General features: G+C 36.9%; 1 protein-coding gene across 1 annotated transcript in view; it reads left to right on the top strand.

Moving 5' to 3' along the window:
• Positions 1-27123, top strand: part of CNTNAP2 (contactin associated protein 2) — a 1613390-nt gene that overhangs the window by 487306 nt on the left and 1098961 nt on the right. The window contains exon 2 of the mRNA XM_039861152.1: positions 23614-23724. Within this exon, the coding sequence (XP_039717086.1) occupies positions 23614-23724 (111 nt within the window). The remainder of the gene's footprint in view (positions 1-23613; positions 23725-27123) is intronic.

Genomic DNA, 27123 nt, shown 5'->3' with positions numbered 1-27123 from the left:
GATTTTAAAGATGTTCTTTTGCTAAGCTAATATATAGTGAAGGCATTCAAGCATGTCAGACATTGTGAAAGGTTTCTCTCTGTCTCTCTGCCATATAAATACACACATATATATATACATAAATACATATGAACATATATATTTATAGAATACATATGTATTCTTTATATGCACACATATGTACATATACATATGTATTCTTGTGTGTGTTTATGTGTATTTCTATTGAGCTTAACAACAGTTTTATAAAGTAGATGCTTTTATTACCTGAACTTTACTGGTGAACATAAAGAAACATACAGAAGTTAAACTAATTGCCTAAATTACACAACTGGCAAGTGGCAAAGGTGAGACTCAATCTCTTGTAAGATTTATGCAGAAGCCTTTATTCTTAATCATTAGATTACTCTGTAATAATTTAAACTTGTGTGTAGGTTTTGATTTTTTTATCATCAGATTTAATGATATTCAGCATCTTCTATAATGTAGACCAAACAAAACAAAGTCCAGCTATACCAGAAAGCAAAAGGTGTCTATCCATGAAACATAATTATTAAAATGTTTTTGTCTCTCTCATTAGACATCAGCTAACATGATATAGAAAAGATATAATTAAGTCCAGGATAAAGGAAGCTGTAGAGAACGGCCTGAATAAAAGATTGAAAGGAGCTGCTAAATTAGAAAAATATTTTTGACCTTGATAAATATTTAGATGTAGAATATGGATTTCAAACAGGGGTTATAGTATTGCTCCTCCCTCAATATTTATAGGATCTACCTACATGCCACTTCCCATCACCGACACAAAGACCTTAGAGTGAGAATTATTTTCATCACTTATTATCTACCCTTTATTTCACCTAGGACAGTCCCTTGACGTGTTCCCAAAGGATGACGATAATCCAGTTTGGTGGGTACCAGTGTTGAAAGGCACAGTTTATTAGTGTTTGAGGATAAGCTAGGATTTCCTTTCACATATTTCAAACACAAATGGCCCTTTTCCTCATCAGTTATACCAGAATGCATCTAGCAGCATCGTGCAAAGGGTAGCATTAATCTCAGTTCTTTATTCTGTAGTCTTCGTGCAGATTCCATTTTTGAAATTTAGCATATCCGATTCCCTTCTGTTTCTATTCCTGCCTGACTTTTCTCCCTTAGAAGTAGAGACTAAATTGTTAGAGGTGTCCTGATACTCTCTTCTCTGCCCTTACATTCTCAGCTGCTCCTCTCATAGTGAGGTCTTTTCATTCTGACGACTTGATTGCTCCATTTATTTTTCCACCTCCAGAGTAAAGAGACAACCTCGATTCATTAGTTTGATCCGATGCTTAAACTCTCAGCCTTCGTCGCCAGCCACGGCCCTACTCCCTGTCAGTCCTTTGATAAGGACCATATAAATGGGGTGATGACGACCCCATGAGCAAGTGACCCGGGGCTATCTGGCAACATTCGTTGAAGGCTTTTTCTTTTTTCAACCAACTATAAAATGCCACCGTCTTTATATAGACTTGAGTAATGTCTCGTTGAAGTTAAGAGTTCATTCCTTTTTTTTTTTTTTCTGCTGATTGTAGAAGGTGGCACAGGCAGAAATAGGTGCAGTTCTTGTATTTTTTCTGTTGTTGCCTTATGAGATTCACTTAGCCATATAGCTTATTAAGAGTATTAATTTGAGAAATTAAGAAACAGAAACTTTTTTTTCTTTTTCGTGAAAAACTAAGTATTTATGTAGTGGTCGATTGCTTAGTCTAGCTTCCTGAGCTGTAAGGACAGAGCCTATAGAAATAAACAGGGCAATGATTAAGTGCTTTACTCATTGTTCCCATTTTATTTTCAAACGAGCACGTGTTCCAATAAGATAAAACAATTAAACTTTTATTTTTGTTTTCTTGGAAGTCAAAATCCAACAATACTTTCATTAATGAAATGGTGTTTTGATTATTAATAGGACAAGCAGTGTTAATATGTTAATAGTGCAGGAAAATTAATTTTGTTGCCCAGTTCTATTAATAATTTAAAATAAGCAATCTGGAGAACGTTTTTAAAACTATTATACATATACTAATTAATAAAAATCTCTTTACCTTTATGCCAGCCTAACATTACCTTTATTTAAGAACAGCATATACTTCTATTTTACTATAAAGAGTACATTGTAAGTTATTTCTATATCATCGGATTGTTGGAAAGTTATACATTAAAGTGGAAATTAAGTACACACACACACATACATTCTCTCACTGACTTTGAGTCAGGCACCTTTCTGGGGTCTGTTTCCTCAAAGTAAGTACATGGTTTTGACTAAATGATCCCTAAGTTCCCCTCCGCCCTCCACAGTATAACATGAGATAAGTTTATGTCTTTCGTTTTTTAAGAGGCTGCTACATCTTCAGTTTAATCAGGCTCTTGGATTCCTCTCATGTGATATTCTCAGTTAAGCATGAACTGATTGATGGTTCTCAGCTAAATCTAGGTGTTAAAGGCAGAGTGTGTAGAAAGTCAGGGAGTTTCCTTGAACTTGACTCTTTGTAGCCAGCAGTTCTGCAGGGTTCATAGAGCCTGCACATCACATCTGCAAGTTGTGTAAAAACCCTCTGACCAAAGCTTCATCGTGTACATTCGTCTTGGTCAAGTAGATCTGTGTAAATTCTCCTATCATTCACCCGGTGTTTGAGGCATTATTAGGTGATACAATATTGTTTTCAGTAAAGGCATGTTGTGATTTCTGTAACTGTATGTTAATTTAGAAAGAAAGAGATGGTATCACTAGAGGAAATAGAAGTTATGCAGGAAAGGAAAAGTCGAGATGGGATAGTACCTGGCTGTACCGTGCAAAGCATTTACGTAGTCATAATATGTAATTGCGTGGTGACCTAATGGGATATTTGATGTAACTTCATTAGTGAAATGTTTAGGAGATGAACAGAAAGGAAGTGTTTGCGTATGGTAGGCTGAAGGGATGAAAGAGAACTCGACTTTTATCTTTCATCCTAAGAAGTCCATAGATACTTAAAACTGGGAAATTAGGAAATGACAACATAAGTAGGTTATTTAATGAAAGAAATAGAGGTAGATTTTAAAATTAATGACAATAGTTGTTTTGGAAAATAGAAAATGTAGGGATCTCAGGGGACTTTAAGCTTATATGTACATAAATATATGATTAGAGTAAAGATAACATATGTCCTCCAACAAAAAGGCATGCTAGGAAAATTTCTATTTATGTCTACTATTTTCTAAAATTTTCTGACACGTATATTGACACATTCTCTAGGTCAGATCACAATTCAGGAATAAAAAATAGATCAGGTGATTTTCCTCTTATGTCACCCACCGTACCATTCATTCAAAAATATATTATTGATCTTTTATGTTATTGTAAATTTTTTAATTCCATGTAATTTAAAACACTATAGAAATGATCGATATCTGGATTCAGCTGCATGTTTCTCGTGCTGACCTACTTATGCTGCCCTTTAGAATTTAAGCATCTATGGCTATCAGATACCGGAAGACACTGTCATGTTAAGTCGAGGAAAGAATTATTACACAGAAATATTGAAATGATATGATTTGCAACATTCTATACTCAACTGTATACATTTAGACCAAAAGAAAAAAGAAAAAAAAAAAGTTGGAGCATATAGAAATCGTGTCGATTCTTTTGCATATTATTAAAGCCATATGGATTCCGTGGAGGGTATACAAGTAGAAATTGATTTTAAAGATCTTGAAAAACCTTGATACTCAGACCAGTTTCACTCACATTTATCACCAAAGGTTTTCATTTTTCAGAACGTTTATTTACCAGATCTCCTGAATTTTTCTCAGCCATCCATTTCTCATCCGGTACTACTTTTAGATTTACCCGTAACACTGAGAGGTTTTGCAGGGGACAGGTAGGAAAAGGTTAAAATTTCATGTAGATTCAAATGTTTGGAATCTTTACTAAATTTTAATCTACAAGATTTTTTTATTTTTTATCTTCTTTTTTCTTTAATCTACAAGATTTTTAAAAGATAAGCTCGATAATTTATTTCTCGATATTTATGTGACAAAGTGCCACCTATGTCTATATTTATTCCTGACTCTTCCATGAACTTGTAGATAAGTTATTTGTGGGCAGATCTAGTCCGAGACAAACTAGTGCTGTGGTGACATTGGCCGTCTGCTTCCAGCCAAGACCCAAATTTTATCATTCCTAAAGTTTAACATCTCGTGTTTTCACATTCTCTTTCGTTTCTCCCCTCGCCCCCAAAATGCCCATGAGAGCTTGTATTCGAAGCCTTTGTTCTCAGGACCTGAAAGCACCTTCCAATTCTGTTTCTTGTAGAAACATTTTAATTTTAGTAGGTCTCACATTTTTAAGGGAAATGGATAAAACTGCGACAAATTGATGTGTTAACATGTAGAGTTAAGTCTTCAGTGTAAGGTAAAACATTTTTCCCCTCTAAGAAGAAAACCAGGTATCAGTTAAATCCATCATTGCAATATTTGCTATCTTTAGAAATAGTAACAAATGCATGTCAGCTGACTACTGTTTAACTTGCGAACATCCCATTGCAGCTTTTATCCAATGAGAAAGAAAATTAAATAATGTAGGTTGTTAGTATTGTTTCTTTCTTTTCTTTTTTCTTTTTTTCTTTTTTTACTGAATCTAGCTGGTCACAATGGTTATGCTGACTTTGACTGAGATATCTCCATGTGATAGCTCTATTGCTGTGCCACAGAGTCAAAAAGTATCTCTGCAGGTCTTTTCAAAATTCTTGGGCAGAAAGTGAAGCCAGTGTAGGCAGGGGTTAGGAAAGACAGGCTGTTTATTTTTACCCTGTAGTTTTTGATGAAAGAAATATCTTTTTAGGTGGTCTCTTTCTAAGAAATGAAAATTTGGGAGAAACTATACATCATAGTCTCAAAATTATTTTGCTTTTTCTCCCTCAAAATTTAATCATCTCGAAGTAAAAGATTATTCCTAACATCAAATTACTGTAGCTCACATTAAATTTGCTTCTATTCCAGGAGAAAACCTACTTCAAATTTCTCAAAGATATTCTTACCTCTGTTATATCTGGCGTAAATACCCAGTTTGAGGAAGGAGTAAACCCCAGAATACCATCTTCTGTAGCATTCCCCTGCAATGGGATTAAACCCAACATTCCTTGGTTTTGTGCTAGTCGGAGCTCTAATTGGCATTTGTGTCTGTAAAACCATCCTAAGAGATAGGACTAAATGGACATGTTTCATCAGTCAACAAACATATATCTAGCATTGTTGTTGTACTGGAGACTCTGCTGGGCACAGAAACTCAGATGAATCAGACAGTGGAGAATGTTTGTAATCTACATGACATTATATTCTGAATCAGGATGGACCGTAAAGTGTGTTGTAAATATATGTGCTCTTTTAAAGCCAGGAAAAATGTTTTCCACATCACCAATTGTACCACTGAAAAATGAATTGTTATTGGTATACAGTGGCATTTGAAGATATTAGAAAAATCAAATCAAAAAGGGAACATTGCTCTGCTGTGAATAAATGATGTTCATAATTTTCTTTGCAAACTGCTGTGTCACCTCCAGGGTAACTTGTCAAGTGTATTTTTATATTAGGTTTCAAATAACAGTAACCAATAAGTGGAACTTAAACAAATGTATAAATGTGCATATTCTTATGTCCTGAGCAATAAGAAATATGGAATGCCAAGCGACGAACTAATAACAAACACATAATTCAAATCTTTTTGTGTCAGCTTGCAACAAAGAGTCAAAAGTGTATTAAGGAAATGTAACAGTGTGTAGAGTGAGTCTGTAACAGGATTTATTGAATTATTCAAATAATACAGTGCTATTTGTAGGAGATTCCGTTGTAGATATTCTTGCAGTTACTACAAAAGATGTTCTCATCCTGTGGGATCTCCAATGCAGAGAGGCGGCCTCGATTTTGTAACGTAAGATTATTTGCCTTCAATGGTACATTTCTTAAAACAGAATCTACTTAATAAAGATAAAAAATAATGAATCTGAATAGGAAGTAGACAGCATGCTGGAGAAATTCTGTGGTCAATATATAATTTTTTTCAAATTAGTTGTCAGTTTGAAATTCTAGAATCTAAGGGCTTAGATTTCTATGGAAAAAAAGTAGGTGAAAAATATTATGAACTACTCCACTGGTTTACGTGAAAGCATGCAAAAAAATAATAAAATATTTTCAATTACCTAAAAATTAGTTGTATGTTTTGGCATAGCTAATGATGTTGGAACTCACCCTTGGCATAGTGATACACTTGGATATTATCTCCTGGGCAAAATTAGGTGTCCTGTCTCTATGTACCATATCACTTTCACGAATCCTTTATCTATCTGTTACAGCACTTAATACTTATGGCTGATCTCTGTTCACGTTATATCCCTGTCTGGCCTCTAAAATCCCCTCTAGCAAGAGATATTTATTTTCTGTACCACTCCCCCACTTCCCAAACTTCATCTGTAAATATAGACCACCTACTGGTACTTATGAATACTTTATTAACTTTGATTTAATTACAGTTTTGCCAAAGGTAAAACCGAGGTTCTAAGATATTAAGAGATGTATCCAAGGATACATGTATTGAGAGGTAGACCAGCATGCAATTCTAGGCTTCCTAACTCCGAATCCCAAGTCTGCGTTTATCTTCCATTTCTCCCTGATCTTTGCATATTTGAATTATAGTGCTACAATATGAGGAACATTATAATAATGAATAGAGAAACATTCTTTCGTACTAAACTTTTGTTTTATATATACGCATAATTGTTTATATAACAAAAAGTTCATAATAGTTATAAAATAAATGTTTAGTACTATTTTTAAAAATATTCATTTTGGAGGACTGCTTCCTAAATATAGATCACAGGGCATTCATTGGCTTGTGGTTATTTCTAATCCACCCCACAGTTCATCAACTCTCTATTTTAAAATGTGATTGAATGGCGTAATCATACAGCAAAGTTCTTTTCGAGGCTATGTAATAAAAAGTTCCTTAATGTAAACCTTTGAGCCAGTAATTCAAATCCCTTTGAATATATATTTCTCATGAAAAAGAACAATTGTGATGATAAAACAAGACAATGAGCCGCTAGTGCCGTGAAAGTAGGAGTAATATGAATGTCAATTTTTTTGAAAATCTGGATATGTTCAAATGAGCAGAGCTGCCAGCATATCCTGGGCTTTATTGACAAGGGAAGGCGGTGTCATTATCTGTTACTTATGATGATTCATCTAGATCACAGTAAGTCCTAGTCTGGAGAAAAGAGGTGACGAGGTAGAGCTGCAAAATAATTGTCTTTCTGTGCTTCACTATCGATCCACACCAGCAGTAAGAGGTCTGTTTTGTAATTTCCTTGAAATATGTTTAATTTCATTATGTAAACAAGAAAGGATTAAGTAAGCACCTTTTCGATGATAAGGGATGAGCTATCTTTTTCAAATTGTGTACTCTGATAAGCATCTTATGACGTCATGGAGTCTGGGCACGTCTGCCACGAAAGGGACTGTGAGGGTTTCATGTCCAGTAGTCCTGCTTTACAGATGGGAAAACTGAGATTCAACAGGAATGTGTGACTGAGGTTGAGACTGAACAGAAATTAGAACCTGCATTTTCTAAAAATCATGTTCAGAGGCCAGCTTTGTAAAAATGTAGGTGCGTTGGGAGAACAGCAATTGTTTCTATAAGACTGCGGCCATCTCTCCATTACGATGGTCATGGATATATAAGTCTCGTGTCTGTTTCACTGCTGTGGCTCTGCTCTCTATTTCAAAATGGAAAACCAACCACTTTCCCTGTCTCTTGGTAGCTGCATGACCTTTGGCAATACAGAATTCTGTAGATTGGGGCATCTCCATTTTCTATTTATTTCTGATTATATTGTTTTCTCAAGATGCATTTTCTTTTTCTGTCTGGAGTTCATTTTCTGGGTATCTCTCTCTCTCTCTCTCTCTCTCTCAGCTTAAAAACCAAACAGTGTTTATTTTGTGTAACTTTCCCCACACTCTTACTCTAGATTTTTTTCTGTTCAGAAACCTTCGTTCCCCATTCCCTTTTATAGGAGATTGAATGTTACCTGCTCAGTTTTCAAATCTCAACACACCGCTGGCTTTCAATTCATTTTTGTACCACTTCCCCCCAAAGAGCACCTAGCATGTTAATCAAACTTACTTTTTATAATTTCTAATTAATCTCATTTCTGTGTCTTTGCTTGCTTATGGTTTTCTTTCGTCCTTTCTATGGAGGGCATCGGATCTCCTTTTAACTATGGAAAATTTCTACGATTGTGGTGCTTCTCTTCTCTTGCCCACAAAACTGTGTAAAGAGGCACAGAAATGGAAGAAGGTCTCTGAAGATTGGCCCTCAGCAGTCTGGCTGAGGTTTTGATCTCCCTGGTTCTGGTTCTTGTTTGCTTGCCTAGAGCTGTCTTTCTTTTGATCCTTCCTTCCTGACCTAAATCTTCTGAATCTCACTCCTTTCTGTCCTTGCCTATCTAAGATGAGAGTTAAGTCTCAGCCCCTGTCTGTTTTTCTCAGAAACCTCCCACTGGAGATATTCCTCCTGAAATAGCACTATCTGTTGCCATTCGCCACTGGGAATGGTGGCAAAGGTGTTTAGAATTTAAACGTTGTCAAAGAAATGTATATCAAAGCAAACAACTTTCTTTGGGATGGAATACAATCTTGAAAATCAGTATAACATGCTTTTATCTTTAGATTCATCCCAAGTTCCTAGGATATTTCCTTAGTGACAGAATACAGGACTCTCCTTCAGGGGCTTAAAATAGGGAACTTGGCATGTGCTTAAAGCCAGAGGCATTAGAAAGAATATTAAAAAACGTCGTAAGAAAAAAAGTGAAAGATTTATCAGAAGTTGGATATGGATGGGCATTAGTGCATAGCCGTCTTCCTTTTCCAGCTTCGCCATTATGAAAAAATGGTACCAGCGTAACAGAACACCAATTAATGTAGCCATGCATGCTAGAGAAATGTTATTCAACAGCAGAGCATCACAGCGAGAGACAGAGTTTTGCAATTTAATACATAGATGTAAAAACAAGCCCTGATAGTCTTGTCTTAAAGAGGGCCAGTGAGAATTTTAAAGGTCTTGGGGAGGTTTTACAGATGCTAAACCTTTGCATTCCATTTCCTGGTTAAGCAAACTTTATTTTTCCAACAAATGAATGATAGATCCTGTGATTGGAGATTGTAGTTAAAAGCATAGAAGCAACTGAGTGTGAAGATACAGCCCTGGCATATGCTCTCAAACATCTTGTTTTAATAAGTGATTAAAGCAAATTAGTCCAATACCGTATTTCATAGTCTTTACTCACCAAGTGACTTCATTATCATTCACAGGAGAAATCTCGTTAATTATTACCTTTCGCCTATTACCTCTCACATCTTGTTGAAACCTAAGTTCAGTCACCTTCTCAAATACCTCTTGCAGCTTTCTCCTACTGTAAGACCACAGACACTGGCTTCATTCACCTCCACATGGCTTCTGATTTACACTTCTGTAATGGTCTCATTGTTTTCGAAACACACACCTCCAACAACACCTTTACCCTACTGCCATTGCCCACGTTGTCTTTCCCCTAAAACACAGATATGATAATATCATATCACTACCCTAACAAGAGAACCATGTCCATGGTTTCTCAAGTCCTACAGAATATAATCCGCATTTACAGCATGGTATTCGCTAGCTGTCAAGTCTCGGGTAAAAGATACCCAGCCTCAAACACAATGGGCATCCGACAAACGTTTTTTGAAAAAGAAAATGAGAACATGTGAAAGAGAAACAAGTGAATAAATTTTTTAACGCAGTTTAGCCCCAGCCCCCCTCTTCAGGTCATCCCCTCTGAAAATTCAATGATCGCGACCCTCTGTACCATCTACCACCGATTCATTCTGGGCACCAATCACTATCTCATGTGCCAGTTACACAGAAGCAAGGAAAACAGACCTGTGCTCTATCCCAGTGGGGTGGACAACTCATGCTGGAGTCACACATTAAACAAGGAAAGACCCAGATGAGTACAAAATTACTAATCATCACAGTTGCTAAAAATGAAGTGTTTTGAGAAAAAAAATGGAGGCAGACTAAATTTAGCTTAAGGGATGATGGAGTTAGAGAAGGTCTCTTCTCCAGGCATTTGATTTAAGTTGTGACAAGTTATCTGAGGGAAAATTGGGAGAAGAGCACCTTAGGCAGCCATGACAAATTTGTTTTATTTATTTGTTTTTAAGATGCCGTTCATTGACATCTCATTTTTTTGGAAGACGCTATGCGTTCTCATACTTATGCCTTTTTGTGGTACTGACTCCATTCCTGGAGTGCCTTTCTCTTTCATTTCTATGTAATGAATGTTTTCTTAATGTTTTCTTATCCTTTGCTGGTTTTTTTTGTTTTTTTTTAATATTAAAACTTCTAACTGCCCTTACCCTTTCAGGCTAAGCTCACTTTGCTTCCTCTATCTATTCAGTCCCTTCAATAACTAACTATTCTCCCATTGGCAATAGCTAGATGGGCACTTTTTTTGTCAACCACAAGACAAGCCCTAATGGGAGGAGATGCAACTTCTTCCTGTTGTAGCTAATACTAGGTCCACTGTGTCATTGGAGGCACATATGAGGAATAGTCAAATCAGACTCTTGGCAGATATGGGGAAATATTTTTCAAGTTGTCACTTCAAATCATAGCATGTCACTGAAAATCTAAATAGGTTCAAGAAGATACAAATAAATAAACAAATGCTAGATTAATGAAGATTAAGATAAACTAATGGTATTTTTAAATCAATCCTTAACTTTTTGAAGATGAAGTTACACTCAGAGGACTAAATGTCCTCACATTTAATTTCTCTTGCTATAAACATTGAAGATTAAAAACTGATTGGAATTAGAATTATAACCCTAAATGGCAGCCCTTATACATAAATTTTAATAGAATGATTTCTAGATAAAAATAACACTTAAAACAGACACGTCTGATAAAGGATCATTATCCAAAATGTAGTAAGAATTTTTCAAACTCAACAAGAAGAAAATAACCCAATTAAGAAATGGACCAAAGACCTTAACAGACATCTCATCAAAGAAGCTGTACAGATGGCAAATAAGCATATGAAAAGTTGTTACACATCATATATCATCAGGGAAACGCAAATTAAAACAATGAGATACCAGTGCACTTCTGTTATAATGGCCAAAATCCAAAACACTGACAACATCGAATGCTGGCAAGGGTATGGAGCCACGAGAACTCTCTCATTCATTGCTGGTGGGAACACAAAAGGGTACAGCCACTTTGTCAAAAACAGTTTGGCAGTTTCTTACAAAACAAAACATACTCTCACCATATGGTCCAACAATCAGGCTTCTTGAAATTTACTCATAGGAGTCGAAAATATATGTCATCACATAAATCTGCACGTGGATGTTTATAGCAGCTCCATTCATAATTGCAAAACCTTGGAAGCAACCAAGATGCCCTTCAGTAGGTAAATGGATACATAACTGTGGAATATTATACAGTGCTAGAACGAAATGAGCTATCCCACCGTGAAAAGACTTAAATGCATATTACTAAGTGAAAGAGGCCAATATGAAAAGGCCACGTATGATTCCAACTGTATGGCATTTTTGAAAAGGCTAAACTATGGAGACAGAAAAAGATCAGTGGCTGCCGGAGATGTGGGTGGGAGAGATGTATAGGTGTAACAGAGGGGATTTCTAGGGCAGTGAAAATACTCTTTCTAATGCTATGATGATCGATACGTGTCATTATACATTTGTGCAAGCCCATAAAATGTACAACACCAAGAGTGAATCCTAAGATAAACTGTGCACTTCAGGTGATTATGATGTGTCAGTGCAGGTTCATCATTGGTAAAAAAATATAAAACTCTGCTGAGTGATGATGATAACAGAGGAGGCTGTGTGTGTAGGAGCAGAGCGCAGGGAAACCTCTGTACCTCCCTTGCAATTTTGTTGTAAACCTAAGACTGCTCTAAACAGTAAGGTCTTAAATGTAGGAGAGAAAAGAAAAATAACACTTTATATTAGACTTTCATTTCCTTTATAATAAATTTGATAAAATATCATTTTTTCTGCTGTCATGGGCTTCCACTCTTTGAATGATACTAACCCAACTCCTTCCATCCCCCTACAAAGCCCTCAGGCCCAGCCCTGCCCCTCACTCCTGCGATCTCTCTAACTCTCTCCTTTCGGTTTACTCCGTATTTCTCCAGATCCATCCACACAGACTCTGTGAGGTTTTTGAATGTGCCCATCTCGCTCCTGTTCCTGGGCTTTCTCACTTGGGTTTCTCATCCTGGAACCAGCATTCCACAGATATCGGATAGCTCTATGGCTTGTTCTCTCCTTTCCATGAACTTTCTGCTACATATGATCTTATTAATGAGGCTTTCTTGAACCCCTAATTAAAAGGGCACTCATTCACCCACCCGAATCCCCAGCAGATACCCCTTATTTTTCTTCCTTGCTCTGTCTTCTTCCGTTATAATTAATTAGAGCCATCTGACACACCGTGTAATTTTAAAATCTGTTACTTATTGTACTATGAAACTCTGTTGTTCACTGTTGTGTTCCTGCTGTGGGCACTCGATAATAATTGTTGAATGAATAAATGAATGTGTATCATTTTTGCATCATCATCATCATTGGGCATCGTTATGCTTAATACTTTTCACTTTTTATATCTTATCTTTAAAATCAATACATATTAGTTGAAGACCATTTTAAAAAAGTAGGAAACAGAGAAGAAAATAAAGGTGACAATTATAACCAATGTGACATCATGGTTAATATTTCAGTTTATGTATTTTTTTAGTCATTTTTTCATCCATAAATATATACTTCAGAAAATTAAGGTCATATTATAAATACTGTTTCATATCCCACTTTAACTTAACATACTATAAATATTTGCCAGTTAATTAAACGCTCTTCTTCGGCTTTACTTTATGGACTTTTTAGTGCTTGACTTCTTACTAGTTGAGAGCATCGTCGGATCTGAAGTGACTTGAGCCAGAATACTGGAGAATGTTTATCATAGCGCTTTAGTCAATTATTTAAAAGCAAAAGTAGGTTAAGTAGTCCTGGATATAGACTTGATTGTCAATAAATACACTGCATCTTATTGTTAAATTCTATCATTGAATTAACCAGTTAGTGAAACTAGAGTCAAAAAGGAGACATTTACCAGTGGACCAACAAATCTCAATTCAAAAAAGCCTCACCCATAGGAAGACTGTCTATGAAAGCTTTAAGAATACACAAGTTCATTTAGTCATACTGCAATTGACCTTGACACTCTTCAGATTATTGGTTTATTTAAAGGGGTAGATAGCTCTGACTCCTTATGAGACTAGAATTTGAGTTTAAAAAAGTCCACCGTCACCATTGTTTTAGAGATTAAAACCTCTGCCTGGTTGTAGGTCAAATAGTTGGTTCTCTTTTTGAATATCACTTCCTTTTTTTTTGCATAAAGTAATATGAATTAAATTTTCAAAACTATTTGAGACAATATATAGGGTAAAAATTTATTTTTATTATTTTGTATTATAGATTTTATATCTGCAAAATTAGATCAACTTAGAGAGGATGAAAACATTTTTTTCAAGCCTCACAAATCTGTTTTTTTCTAGTATATAACAGTTCAGTAGATAATTTGAAACTGATTCATCTGTTATCCCATCTGTCAGAAATATGCTACAGCTGTTAAATGTCCAGCAAAATTTGAACTACAAGTCTCGAAGTAATTTGCCCTTGGTACATGCAGACCAGACAATTTCCTGTTTGATTTACAACCATGATTCTTGCAAACGTGACTGATTTTCTAATTATACTTTAATTTTTTTCTCTGAGTAGTTATTGGACCAACCAAAAGGAAAATGAAAAAAATACATGATCTGTATTTTTAACGTAATAGTATCAAATTTATTTATTGTCTGTCATATGCTACAATACTGAATGTGTTCAACATTTTTCAAAGTATATGAGGAGTACTTACTGTGTACTTAATGTGTATGTATATATATGTTTGTAAACATCATGTATATATGATGTAGACAAATCCTCTATTTAATTCAAGGGTTCTAAATGACAAATCATTTTAAGTTGATAAAGATCAGAGAGATGATCTTTCTTATGTGTGATACAGTGAGGAAGATGTTTATATAGTATCATGGGATGAAGCCAATTCGCTCTGTTCAAGCCGTTTTTTTAATGGAAAAATGAATACGTATCCGGTAGATAAAATGAATACATATCAATAGCCAAAACTAGGAACTTTTTTGCCTTGCTCACTTTTAGATGGATTTATTACTCATCATTGTCAGTAATTGGTTCAGCAATGCTTTCCAGAATTAATGCCACATGCCAGGTTGTTAGGCCTCAGGAATAGAGGCTCAAGGAGGCAGGCACATGCCCCATTCTCCTGGTATTTATAGTCTAGTCAAAAAAAAAATAAAATACATACATACATAAAAGACACACACACAGTGAGTTTTTCAGTGGACCAACAAATGAGGAAAAAAACAAAATCCTAGAGGTGGAATCAGATAGCATGAATGCTGCACAGAAAAATAAGAATTAAGCCAGGATTGTGAATTTCAAAAAAAAAAAGGATTGGGATTGAATCCTATATTCTCTATTGAAATTGATTTGGTCCTTAAATTCAGGTTAAGGCTATTCACATATCACCATAGATTAGTCACCGAGTATGGCTGGTGTGAGGGCGGAAGTTGAGTTGATCGATTACAGAAACCTGGCAGGGAAAGAGGAAGTGGTCCAGGGAGGGCTGAAAGGCCCTGAGCTGAATGTGCTCGATGTGTCTGAGAAAGAGACACTAGAGCTTGGTGACCCCAAGGAGAAGACTGTAATAAAACAACAGCGAGGGTTCCTCCAGGCTAGAGCCACGCAGGCTTTTGTGGGTTTGGATTTCACACCGAATGGGAGGGCAAGCTCTCGGGGAGGGCGTCAGCACCTGGAATAATCGGATCCCTGGCATTAAAAGGTCCATCTAGCAACTGTGAAGAAAACAGATTTTAAGGGGATAAAGTCTGAAGCAGAAAAATAAATGCCCAGTAAACATTTGTGACGCGAATACTTGGAATACATTTGATGTGCTTTGCTGAATGGATATTTATTGGATGTAGGCATATCCATTGAGTGGCTGATTATGTGTGGTTTTCTCCGAGAACCCCTGTTTGAAACTGCAAGAACCCCTTTTAGTTGAAAGACGTAGGTCTCACGTGGACAGAAGATATGGAAATTGTTGCAATATCATCGTATTATTTCGAGAGATCACCTCAAGTAAATTTCTGGGATAAAAATGCAAAGTGGTAAGAAAAATCTGGCCACTTCAATATTATAAAGGGATCTGCATAGCCCAGGAATTAACCCAGCTCATATACAGAAGCGAGTCTAGAGAAGGCGTGTCCTTGAAATGCAGACCTCGGAAGCATAGGCCAAGTTGTGCAAATCAGGCACAATTTGGCATTTGTCCAGGCTCCAATATTCTTCAGCTATGAGCTCTCAAGCTTCCTCATCTGGGAAAGGGTAATACTTGTGTCAAAGGCTTACTGTAACAACTCGCTGAGATAATTCTTTCAAAGCATTTAATACATTCTCTGTCACATGAGTACTCAGTAAGTGACTGCTATTACTATTCATTTATGGACTGATTTTGGTTTAATGGCCTCTGCTGTTTACGTCATTGAGATGGAGGATATGGGACCGCTGCCTCACTCAGCTCTCAGCTACTATAATGCATAAGGTAGCACATTGGGCTTTGTCTCATGGAATGAAAAATGAACAAAAATGTCAGTGAGGTCACTGTATCAGGTAGTAAACAGATTCAGTGAGAAGAAAAAAGGAGGAAGAGAGATTTGTCTTCTTTCACTTAACTGAATTTTACTGCATATCAGGAAAGAGATGTCCACTCAGTTGATTTAATTCCGATTTTATCAGCCATAATACTTCCCTAAATTAGCACTGACGACAAACTAATTGTACTTCTCTTCATGGCCGCCATCTTCCATAAAGCCTTTTCTAGGGTAGGTAAAGCAAACCAAGCCCATTCTCCCATACATCGTATAGAAGGACAATTAATTCTCCATTTAATTATATCTCTTGCATTTTCTGTACAAAAGAATTTAACCTCGCTATGCAAATCCTAATATAAATCACAAAAATTCTCTGTATAAAATGCAATACGTAAAAACGAGGCAATACGTGTATGAAATTTTCTGTGATAGATCATTGAGTTAAAAAAAAGTATGCCAAAGACCAGATTATAAATGTTCTTGTGTGTTTACGCATCTCTTATATGAAATGCTGTGTGTGCGTGCATGTGTGTGTATTGGTGAAGATTAGTAACAGATATTACCTCTATGGATTAGGAGAGTACTTTTTTCTCTGTATTGTGGATCATATTTCCAGTGACAAAGTATATAGGCCAGGGCACTGGAGCAAGAGGTACACAAAGCAATGTATGAACCATATAAATTGGAGGAAAATAGGATGAAAGTCACAATATGTAAAGCAGGAGATGAGTTGGAGTCAGCAAACATTTTCCTGGCATACTCCTATAATGCTAATTTCTTAACTATTTACTTTCAGTTACTATAATTTATAAATCATAGAACAGCGATTCAGAACTGGAAAAGGACTTTTGAAATAATGGAAAAACTGAAGAGATTGTAGGGAAGACAGAATTAAATTAAGCTGTCCAAATCCAAATCAAAAGAAGTAAAATCTAGATCTTTGGAGGGTGAGCAGCATGCTCAATCTTCCACTATGCTAATATCGGGGGAGCCCCAACCGAATGCTACCTCTGAAAGTCACAACTATCCTGAGAAAATATTTATTAGACCATGTTAAGTTTTAAAAAAAAAGAATCTCAACTATCTAAAACAATTAATAAAAAATATTGGAAGAGATTGTCATATTTCTGTTTCCTGAACTTTCCATCTGTTATCAAAGAAGTAATATAATACTTGAATATCCTATACTATAAATTATTAATTTAAAGAAAATTTGGCTTTTCGATGTGATTGCTCTGCACATTCCCTAAAGAAAAGTATTGAGGAATAAGATTTCCACAGATGATATATGGGAGGATCTAAGTTTGTTTTTTGTTGTTGTTGTTTGTTTTTAATAGAATGCTAAAGTTAGCAAAGTTCTAGGTGAAAAATACAGTGCCTGTTCAAGGAATGTGTGCTGAGAAAAGACAAAGCACCATTTTTATAAGTGCATCAAAACAAAAAATCCTGTAACCAGCTGCCCAGGCTTATGGGGAGTGAAAATAATGAGCCTGCCACAGCTATAAACAGATCGTAAAGTTGTTAGTGCTACATCTTTCTTTTTCCCTTCTCCTTCCTTCCTTCCTTCCTTCCTTCCTTCCTTCCTTCCTTCCTTCCTTCTCTCTCTCCTTCCTTTCTTCTTGAAAAAAAAAACAATTACAAAACAAGAATCGTAGTCTTGGGAAATATAGATGTAGCAGATCTTATACAAGCCCTCTCTTGGTCAGAGTATGGGAAGAGAGGCTACTTATATTTTATGAGCGCCTTAAGGGGCTCTCTTCATCTAAGCGATGATTCAGGAAGCGCCTGAGTCATGAGCTCATGGTCTCTATAGGGAGTCAGATGAATGGTAGCAGAGAATAATGTAGTGAGCAGTAGGTGGGACACAGTACACATCAGGTGGGTACACGGGCAGTTTCGTCCTCAGACTGGTGAATGCAGTGGTTGACAATAGTCAGGCATGTGGGTGGGCAGACAGAAATAAGGAAACACAGGAACAGGAGACGAGATGTAATCTTTGAAACTCCAGACCCTGAAATGAACACCAGGAGAAGACCTCTGGGAAGCCCAGAGACACCACTGGCAGAATCAAGAACAAGATCAGCACAGCTCTTCAGCTTGTACTTCAGGATGATTTTGGCCGTGAGGAGTAAGGTAGGAGCCTGTTGATTGGAGCCAGAGAGTTCAGAGGGAAGTCTGGCCTTGTTAATATGCTTTGACCCTGGAGAGGAATGGCCATAACACCTGAGGCAGTGTAGCTCCGGCTTCAGCAGGCAGGGATTGAATGCACAGGAAGCAAGGAGACCGCGGAGCGGTGCATCCCTCTGAGAACATGCCTTTCACAATGGCTATTTTTCTAAATTGTCAATGAAGATGTTGCTAGAAATCCTGTCCTGATAGCAGTGTTTGGTTCTGGAGTCCTTGGCTGTCCTTAATTGTTTTCTGTCTATTAGGTGTAGGTTTCCAAATGTGTGATGTAAAACAGAGGTCCCCAACCTTTGTGGCACCAGGGACGGGTGCTCCTATGAGCATCTAACACCTGATGATCTGAGGCAGAGCTGAGGCGGTGATGCTGGTGCTGGGGAGCGGCTGCACGCACAGATGAAGCTCGCTCACTGCCAGCCGCTCGCCTCCTGCTGTACGGCCGGTTCCCAGCAGACCACAGACTGGTACCGGTCCACAGCCCAGGGGTCGAGGACCCCTGATATAAAACATATATTTTAAGTGCCATAATTTTAAAAGATATTGTGAAATTTTCCCAAGTTATTTTAATCAGAGATACATTTGAATGCCACCTCTAATGCAATTATGTGTGTTCTGATGTCCTTTGACCTCGCGGACTCCTGCCCACACCTCTCACTAACAACAGCCCCTCCCTGGCCATGGTCTCTTAGGTGAAGGGCGACAGCCGTCACTGGTCATTGAACTCATGCAGAATTCTTATGGCTAGTCGGCCTTCCTGACTGACCGAAATCGTGTGAAAATAAAACTCAAGTCCATCTGTTCCTGTAGTTTTCATCCACGAGTCTCTGGAAGGAAAGAATACCAGAGACCAAATATTTGCCGGAACTCTGTCTGTGGCTGCAGTTTTGGAAGACATCCCACTATGGGAAAATACCATACAAAATTGTTTTAAATGCTTGTGTGCTCCCTCTCTCTCTCTCTCTCTATGTATATATATGTATATATCTCTATCTCTATTTCTATCTCTACCTCTATCTCTACCTCTCTCTCCACTTTCTCTAGGAATTTGCTTGATATCCTACTATTTAAGAGTGCAGAATATCGTGACACATTCTAACACGACAAGCAAACTGACTTGTGGGAATCTGTAATGTGTAATAACTTTTATTAACTTGTCGGAATTAAAAATGGATAGTTCTTCATAATATGTGCATGTATGTGCACATGCATGTATGTGCATTCGTGGAGCGCTACTACAACCATCTCTGGGAGATTTTATTCCCCCCGTGGCCTCCATGATTTTGTTCCCTCTTTCTAGAATATTCTTAACCCTTTTTTCACCTGTCTGTAGTCCTTCAATTCTTCAGGTTCTATTCATTATTTGTATGTTACCAAATACCATAAGTGATTATTAATCATTCTCTTTCCTGGATATTTGTTATACTTGACCAGAGGTTGGGAAACTTTTTCTTTAAAATGTCAGATAGTAAATATTTTAGTTTTGGAGGCCATGTGGTGTCTTTTCTGACATTCCACTGTTATATGAATGCCGTCCTAAACAATATATCAGTGAGTGAGCATAGCTGTACTCCAATAAAACTTTATTTACAAAAGCAAGCAATGGGCTGGATTTGGCCTGTAGGACATTGTTACTCCTGTAGATGATAGTGCTTGAACTTTTTAGTGCTCAAGAAAAACTTAGCTTATTTTCTCATATTCCGTGTGAGTCATCTGTAGGAGGAGGTTAATTGACATACTCAAGGTCATACAATTATGATGGAGCTAGAACTGATAAGCAACTCACCTAAACAACAGCCCTGCGTTTTAATTTATGACTTTCAGTATTTGATAATATTCTATTCAGCATTGAATTACAAACTGTATTATTCTCTTGTTTCATGTTTAATTACTTTACATGGGTGTATATATTATTACTTGTCATGGGGGAGTGGACAATATATAGAGATAGAGATAGAAATAGACATAGAGATAGATACAGAGACAGAGACAGAGATGAGACAGAAAGATAGATACATAGATATATGTATATATATTTTTAATTGCTAAAAGTGGTTAGAATGTTACAAGCAGAGTAAGATCTCAATAAGTATTTGTGGTTAAAGTCTTCCAGGAAAACATATAGTGCATGTAGCATTTTTCTTACTTAATTGTATGGTTATAGATCATGTCTCAACTTATAAGAATGTAAGATTGACAGTGCTTAAATTCTGGTAATTTTACAGCCTCCTTTTTATTTTTTTAATTAATTAGTTAATTAATTAATTTTTTATGGTGACATTGGTTAACAAAATCCAGTAAGTTTGAACTGCACATTCTAACAGTGAGACATATATATATTTACACTGTGTGTTCACCTCTCATAGTTAGATTTCTTTCTGTCACCACGTATTTGACCCTTTTACCCCATTTACCTCCCCCCTCCCCTCTGTTAAGCACAAATCTATGGTCCATGTCCATGGGTCTCTGTTTGTTTGTCCTGTTCATTTATTGCTTTTAGTTTTATATCCCACATATAAGTGATATCATGTGATTTTCAACTTTTTCTGTCTGGCTTATTTCGCTTACCATGATCATCTCAAGGTCCATCCATGTTGTCACAAATGGCAGTATTTCACCTCTTCTTGTGGCTGAGTAATATTCCATTGTATATATGTACCACAGCTTCTTTATCTAATCATCTATCGTAGGACATTCCGGTTGCTTCCATATCCTAACAGCCACCTTTTTTAAAAAAGCAAATAATCTCTTATATGCTTATCTTTCTTGAGTCCAATTACATTCTAGTTTTATCATTCTGAATTACATCATTTTTTTAAATTAGAAAAAAAAATTTTAATTTATTATAAAGATGATCAATTTATTACGGAAGTCAAATTTTTAAAAAACATGTCTTCAGGTTTCATAAATGCTATATTTAAGTTCTAAATTTAAATTAGCTGATGGATTGTTAGTTATTCACCAACTTCTTTTTAATTACTTTCAGTGTGACAATGTGTATGCATGGGATACTTCCTTTTGGAAGATGTATTATTCATTAATATTACCCTATTGAGCAGATTTGGACTAGAACAATTTCCTCCTAGCATAATCCCATTGACTTCTCACAGGGCTCACCCCCTCCTCACTTCCTTCTGATCACGGTTCAGATGTGTCACCTGATCAAAGTGACTTTGCTTTACCAGACAGCAAAACACAGCACCCTCAACCTCCACCCTGCCAAACTCCCCGCCCCCTCTGCCTTATTCAATATCTCTGTAGTATTTAATCACCATCTCATAATATAAATTTACCTTTTAGTTTTTAGTCTGGTTTTTTTTTTCCCCCTCTAAGACAAAGTTCCATAGGACAGGAATGTCGTCAGTTTCACTTACTGCTGCATTTCCTGTGCCTGAAACAGCATAGGCACCGGATGCATAGCGGAAAGAATAAAAGGAAAATGAATGAACATCAGCACATTCTTAATCTAATGGGAACTTTAGAAGTAAGGATTGCTCAAATTCAATTCAGAACTATGTCAAACGAGTGTAAAAAATTAGACTCGGAAGAGAGGAGGATAGGAAATCAAGGTTTTATATTTGTGCTTACTAGTAGCTAAATTGAATTGTGTATTTCAAAACAATTAATATGAAATCTTTTACTTTAGATGCCTACTTTGTTAACTGATACATTTAAAATAAGTTTTATGGTCATATTTTTTTTCTTTAACATTTTCTTTCTGGGGAATGTAGTCATACACACATGCCATATTTCCCAGAGGCATTTGTGGTATAAGTAAGAAAAATAAAAAATCTAACAATGTTTTACAGGGATGGATTTGTTCATATTAACTTCAAATGTGTACACACCGGAGTGATGAGATGATGAATAATAATTTATTTCTCCAATATCATTGGAGACAATTCACTTGAGTGACTTTTCAAGAAAACTAGTTCATTCTTTCTATGGCTAGTTTTGTTTTGATTTTTTCTGTTTATAAATATCTGGAATAGCATTCAAGAATATCCAGTGTTATTCTCTGTCTTATTAAAGAGTACTAAGCACGTGTAAACATTTATTGGGATTTTAAGACCAAATCTCTAAAAATTAGGTATTGTGCCACATTGTAAATGAACAGTGTGCCTCCGCACTCTCAGATTGGGCCTAGTTGTTCTTATTTTTATCCATTCATTCATCCTACAAATGTTTTTAGAGTGTATGCCAAATGCCAGGTGCGGTTCAGATTCCTAAAGAGTAAGCATAAGCAAATTATCAAAAACTTTATTCCCATAGAGCTTCTCCAGTCTCATGGGAGAGAATGGCGACTAAACAATTAAATGAGTCAAAACGTAACATGTCAGATAGCTTTTCATGCTACGAAGGAAAATAAGGCCAGATGTGGGGATAGTGGGTGATGGCAGCATCATGCTCTTTTGCTAGGAAAACTTGTCTGCAGCAATGAAAGGTGACACCGAGCAGAGCCTGGGAGAGGTGAGGGCTGAGCCTCTTGGTAGCTGGAATGGCAATTGTGAAATCCTGTGGCAGGGGCAGGCCTGCTGTTGAAGGAAGCGGGCCATGGTGGCTGGACAGGAGTGGACAAGGATGAGGGAAGGTGTGGCTGGTGCAGTGGCCACTGTGAGCAGTTGGCTTCCGACTTCATTCTGAGTGATTGAGCAGAGGAGCCACATGACCAACTTATATTTTTAAAAAGTATCCTTTTGGCAGCTCTGTGCAGAAGGTCTATGGAGCAACAAGGGAGGACGCAGGAAGATGTCACTTCTGATCACTGACAGCCGGGCAGAGGGAGGTGGTAGTGTTGGGGACGGTCCAGTGTGAGAAGACACGGCCTTGACACATACAGTCTCTCGGAGAGCAAGAGTCGACCGCGAAGAGACCCAAGAGCTAGTCCTGGGTACTTTAATGTTTAGACATGAGGAAAATGAGAAAGACCCATCAAAGGAATTGGAAAACAAGCTGGTAGGGAGGAAGGAGGACAAGAAAAATGAGTGGCATTGTGGAAGCCAGGTGAGGAACAGAACCGAAGGATCACCTGGTTCCAGTGCAGTTGACTGTTCAAGGTCGATGGGAACCGACTAATTTTTCAGATGATTTTCAAGTTGGTGATTATTTTGTGTTCTCCCTTACTGACATGTTCTTCTTAGTCTTTTAGCTTTGGTAGGATTCCTCATAGTCTTCCCTCCTCTGATCTCAACGTTTCTCATCTTCTATTCCTATAATGAATAAGCGAATAAATAGCTGAGATGGCCAGGAGAGGCTAGATTCCAGAGCTTGTTAAGTAAACAACCTCAGCGTCCCTCACGATTCTGAGATGGCAGGTCTGACTCCAGTCCCTGGGGAATGAAGCACTTTGTCATACTCTTGAAAAGCAGAGGGTTGTTTAAATTGTTCCTGTGATCTTTAGAATTATTGAAGTCCAGTTGCCGAAATTCTGATCGTTTGCTAAATGTCGTATCACAAATCTTAAAATTTGTGATATAGTCAGTAATTATTTTAAGAAAAACAAGCCAGTCGTTATTTAAAGATCTTTTGTGAATCTGTCTCTGTCTTTTCTTTTCAGAAAAATGTGATGAACCACTTGTGTCTGGACTCTCCCATGTGGCTTTCAACAGCTCGTCCTCTATGTCTGCGAGCTATTCTCCTGGCTATGCCAAAATCAACAAGCGAGGGGGTAAGTCCACTTTTATTTCCATGTTGACAAATGTTTTCAAAGAGAACATGCTGTGTTTACAGCTATATTTCTAAAATATAATTTATTGCACAGCAGCAATTAGCAGGCACCCAAAATCATTCTTCACACTCTGCTAACAGACACATAGGTACCATAAACCTCTTCTGCAGCCACTATTAGAGAGTCAAAGATTGAGCTTGAAGAAAGAAATGGTAAATTAAAGAGGAAGAATTTTTGGAGTTGCATGGGACAAAGAATTCAAAATGGTGTAAAAATTCTTGAGTTAAGGAGATTCTTGTTAATCAGAAAATCATTTAAAAGTTGTTGAAAAGAATTGACTCCAAACATAGGAACAATGCATAAAAAAGACTACTTTGTATTCACTGCATTTTTTCCTTTTTGTTGACATACAACTTAATTTCAGTTGAAAATGAAGGATGAAAAAATATGACACTTTGCAATTTCTTCCCCAGCACCCAGAATTTAGCTTTATTATAAAGTTGTGTGAAAAATAGTTATACATTTGCAACTAAAATTTGAGTTTTGGACTTTAAAGTTATGGTGTTAATTAGTAAATGGTAATTTCAAAGTAGATAGCTGTTCACAGAGAATAAAAAAAAATGATTAAAGACAGAAATTTAAAACTCTTTTGCTTCAAAGGAGCACTGATACAAATATCAATGAATGGCAACTTAAAAAGGGAAGAAATAATATTTTCTTGGATCAATAAGAATCAACCAACAAGGATAATCATTTTTATTCAATAAACCAGGAAATACTAAACTCAATCACAGCCAAATCAGGAAAAGCAAAAATGAATAAATATAGAAGTGAAAAATGGAGAGAAGAAAAAAACATAAATAAAGGTGAAAAATATGAAACAGGAGAAAACCCAAAAGAGTGGGTTGAGGAAGAAAGAAGAGAGAAAGAAAGAAAAAAAAATGGCCTCTGAAAAGAGATAAATAGATAATCAGAGATTCAGACAGACCAAAGGAGAGAAGAAAATAGGTAAAATGAAGAGAGAATAATGTATACAGAATAATATAGAGATTTACAGGCGTATGGAGACACTTTACTCAATCAAAAGACTTGGTGAAGGACATCCACAGGCAAAGGTAGAGAGATAGACATTTTAAAATACAGTTTTGATTTAAAAGTAGTATTAATTAGGTGTTTCTTGTTTTTTTGTTTGTTTGTTTGTTTGTTTTTTTAATAATCTGATATCCAAAGGGAGAAAAGAAAAGATAAATATAAGGGAATCTGGGAATGCTAGAGTTATATTTTCTTACTTCACTATTGGCAAGAATCGTCTGATATGTATACATCATATAAGCATCTGAAGCAAGAAGCTCATATACTAACACAGAGGGTAAAAGGATATAACTTACTAATTATACAAATACAGAAAAGAACAAATTCAGTTGAACATAATGTTGATAAACATGGGCTTTAGCTTTTACCAATTATTTAAATTATATTCCTCAAATACATTTGGGAGAGATAGTTAATGAATGCATAGAGAAATAGAGTATAAACGCAAATATACATTCAGATGATAGATGAGAATATATTTATAAAATTTAATTTAATTTTCGGATTCCCACAGTACAAATCTATCTGCTACAACCTTGATGTTGGAGACTAGTATGTGACAAACTGTGGAGAAATATGACATTTAAGTGGAAAATCCTCTTGTAATTCTCTAATACCTTAAGTTTTTGGTTTTTTGTTTGTCTTAGAACAATACCTACTTCCTATGACCTTATTCTGAGTTTATCTCCACATTCTTAATTCATGATGGTTTCTCAGTCTTGTGTCATTCTGAGTCAACGGCAATTGATGAGTTATTCTTTTCAAAGGGTAGCACAGATACTAAACCTTTGAGAGTTTTGTATAAGTTATCTACTACCTTACATTTACATGGTATTTTACAGGTTAGAAAACGCCTTAATATGTGTTCTAAATATGTGTCTTAATATGTGTTCTAAATGTCCCTTGATCTTCACAGCAACGTTGACAGATAGAATGTTAGATTAAAGATGCCCATCATTTCTTCTGCCAGACTTTCAATTTTCTACTTCATGTGCCTCTTGTAGAAACCATCCTTTTTCTACGGCCCAAAGGGACAGCCACTCAACCACATGATCCTCTTCTCCCTCCACTAACCACGAGTGGTTAGATAGAACTCGTGATCTCAACTGATGCCATCAGAATCTCTGTTTTATGGTTATGTGATATAGATTTGGGACCCGGGAGGGCTGTGGGAAACCACGGTGGGCCATGTGAAAATCAGACAGGAAGAGAGAAGTGAAGCAGGTGCTAGTGAAGAAGGAAACTGTGAGATCGTGTGGCTCCGCACAGAAGGATGAGTCCCGGTCTCATGCTTATTCTCCTTCAGGTCCCTCGTTCCCATGTGCCATAACCTCTGGCTGCACCTTAGCTTGAGTCTGTGAAAGTACCTCTCTAATTCTAATAGTCACATTTAAGTGCATGTGGTTACTGAAGAATTCCTGATAAAGCCAGTGATCACTCTCCCCGTTTTACGGAGTAAAATGATAAATATGGAAACCCAAGAAGACATAAACCGAGAGTCGACACTTTGGGTTCTCAAGTGGCATAGGTGGGAAGCATTGTTTGGGGGCTGGAATCGTGTCTTCTCTTCAGACCCCTCGCTGAAGCCAGATGAAACAGTATCAGTGCTGCATTCGAATCAGCCCAAAGACAGAACCCGAAAAGAGGCGGAGGTTTGAGTTAAATTTGACTTATACTTATATAGAATAGCCAGAGCAACCCAGTTAGAAAGCCTAGAGCTTCTAGAGCGATGTACATCTGGAATAATTCTCTTCCTTTTCACCCTCTTGCCATTTAGGTTTCCTTGGTGGAACCTTCAGTGCTCTCTGCTCCCCAGAGACATTTTCTTTTTTAATTTTGCTTCCTGGATAATTCTTCCCATTTTAGAAACCTGTCGTCTTCTCTATTAAACCAAAGGGCAGAGAGTTGTTGGCGGTGTTTTTTGAAGTGATTTAACCTTTATTTCCTCCAGCAGAGAGAACAGATTGCTTTTCTAGACTACATAATTGATGATCACTTCTGGGAGGACTAGGTGTATAACACACCTGGAGAGACTGCTGGAGCAGATCTCTTAATATTCACACTTGTGTCTTAAAAAACAACTATAGCCTTTGCCTTCCCTGAAAAGATACCGCTGAAGTTAATAATTACCACTGTGCCTTGATGCCTTGGCCTGGGCAAATCATCCAGTATTTCATTGTCTGCTTCCTGTTGTCCGAGGGGGAGCTTTAGTAATTAGCGTAATGCCAGCCTCTTCTTCATTTCGCATGGCCTCACACATGCTGCCCCTCCTCTTGCAGGCTCCTAGGTGGCTCAGGGAATAGTCAC

This window comes from Pteropus medius, unplaced genomic scaffold, assembly GCF_902729225.1.
Source record: "Pteropus medius unplaced genomic scaffold, Ma_sr-lr_union100, whole genome shotgun sequence".
Classification (NCBI taxonomy): Eukaryota; Metazoa; Chordata; class Mammalia; order Chiroptera; family Pteropodidae; genus Pteropus; species Pteropus medius.
This window is presented reverse-complemented; position numbering and strand designations above follow the sequence as displayed.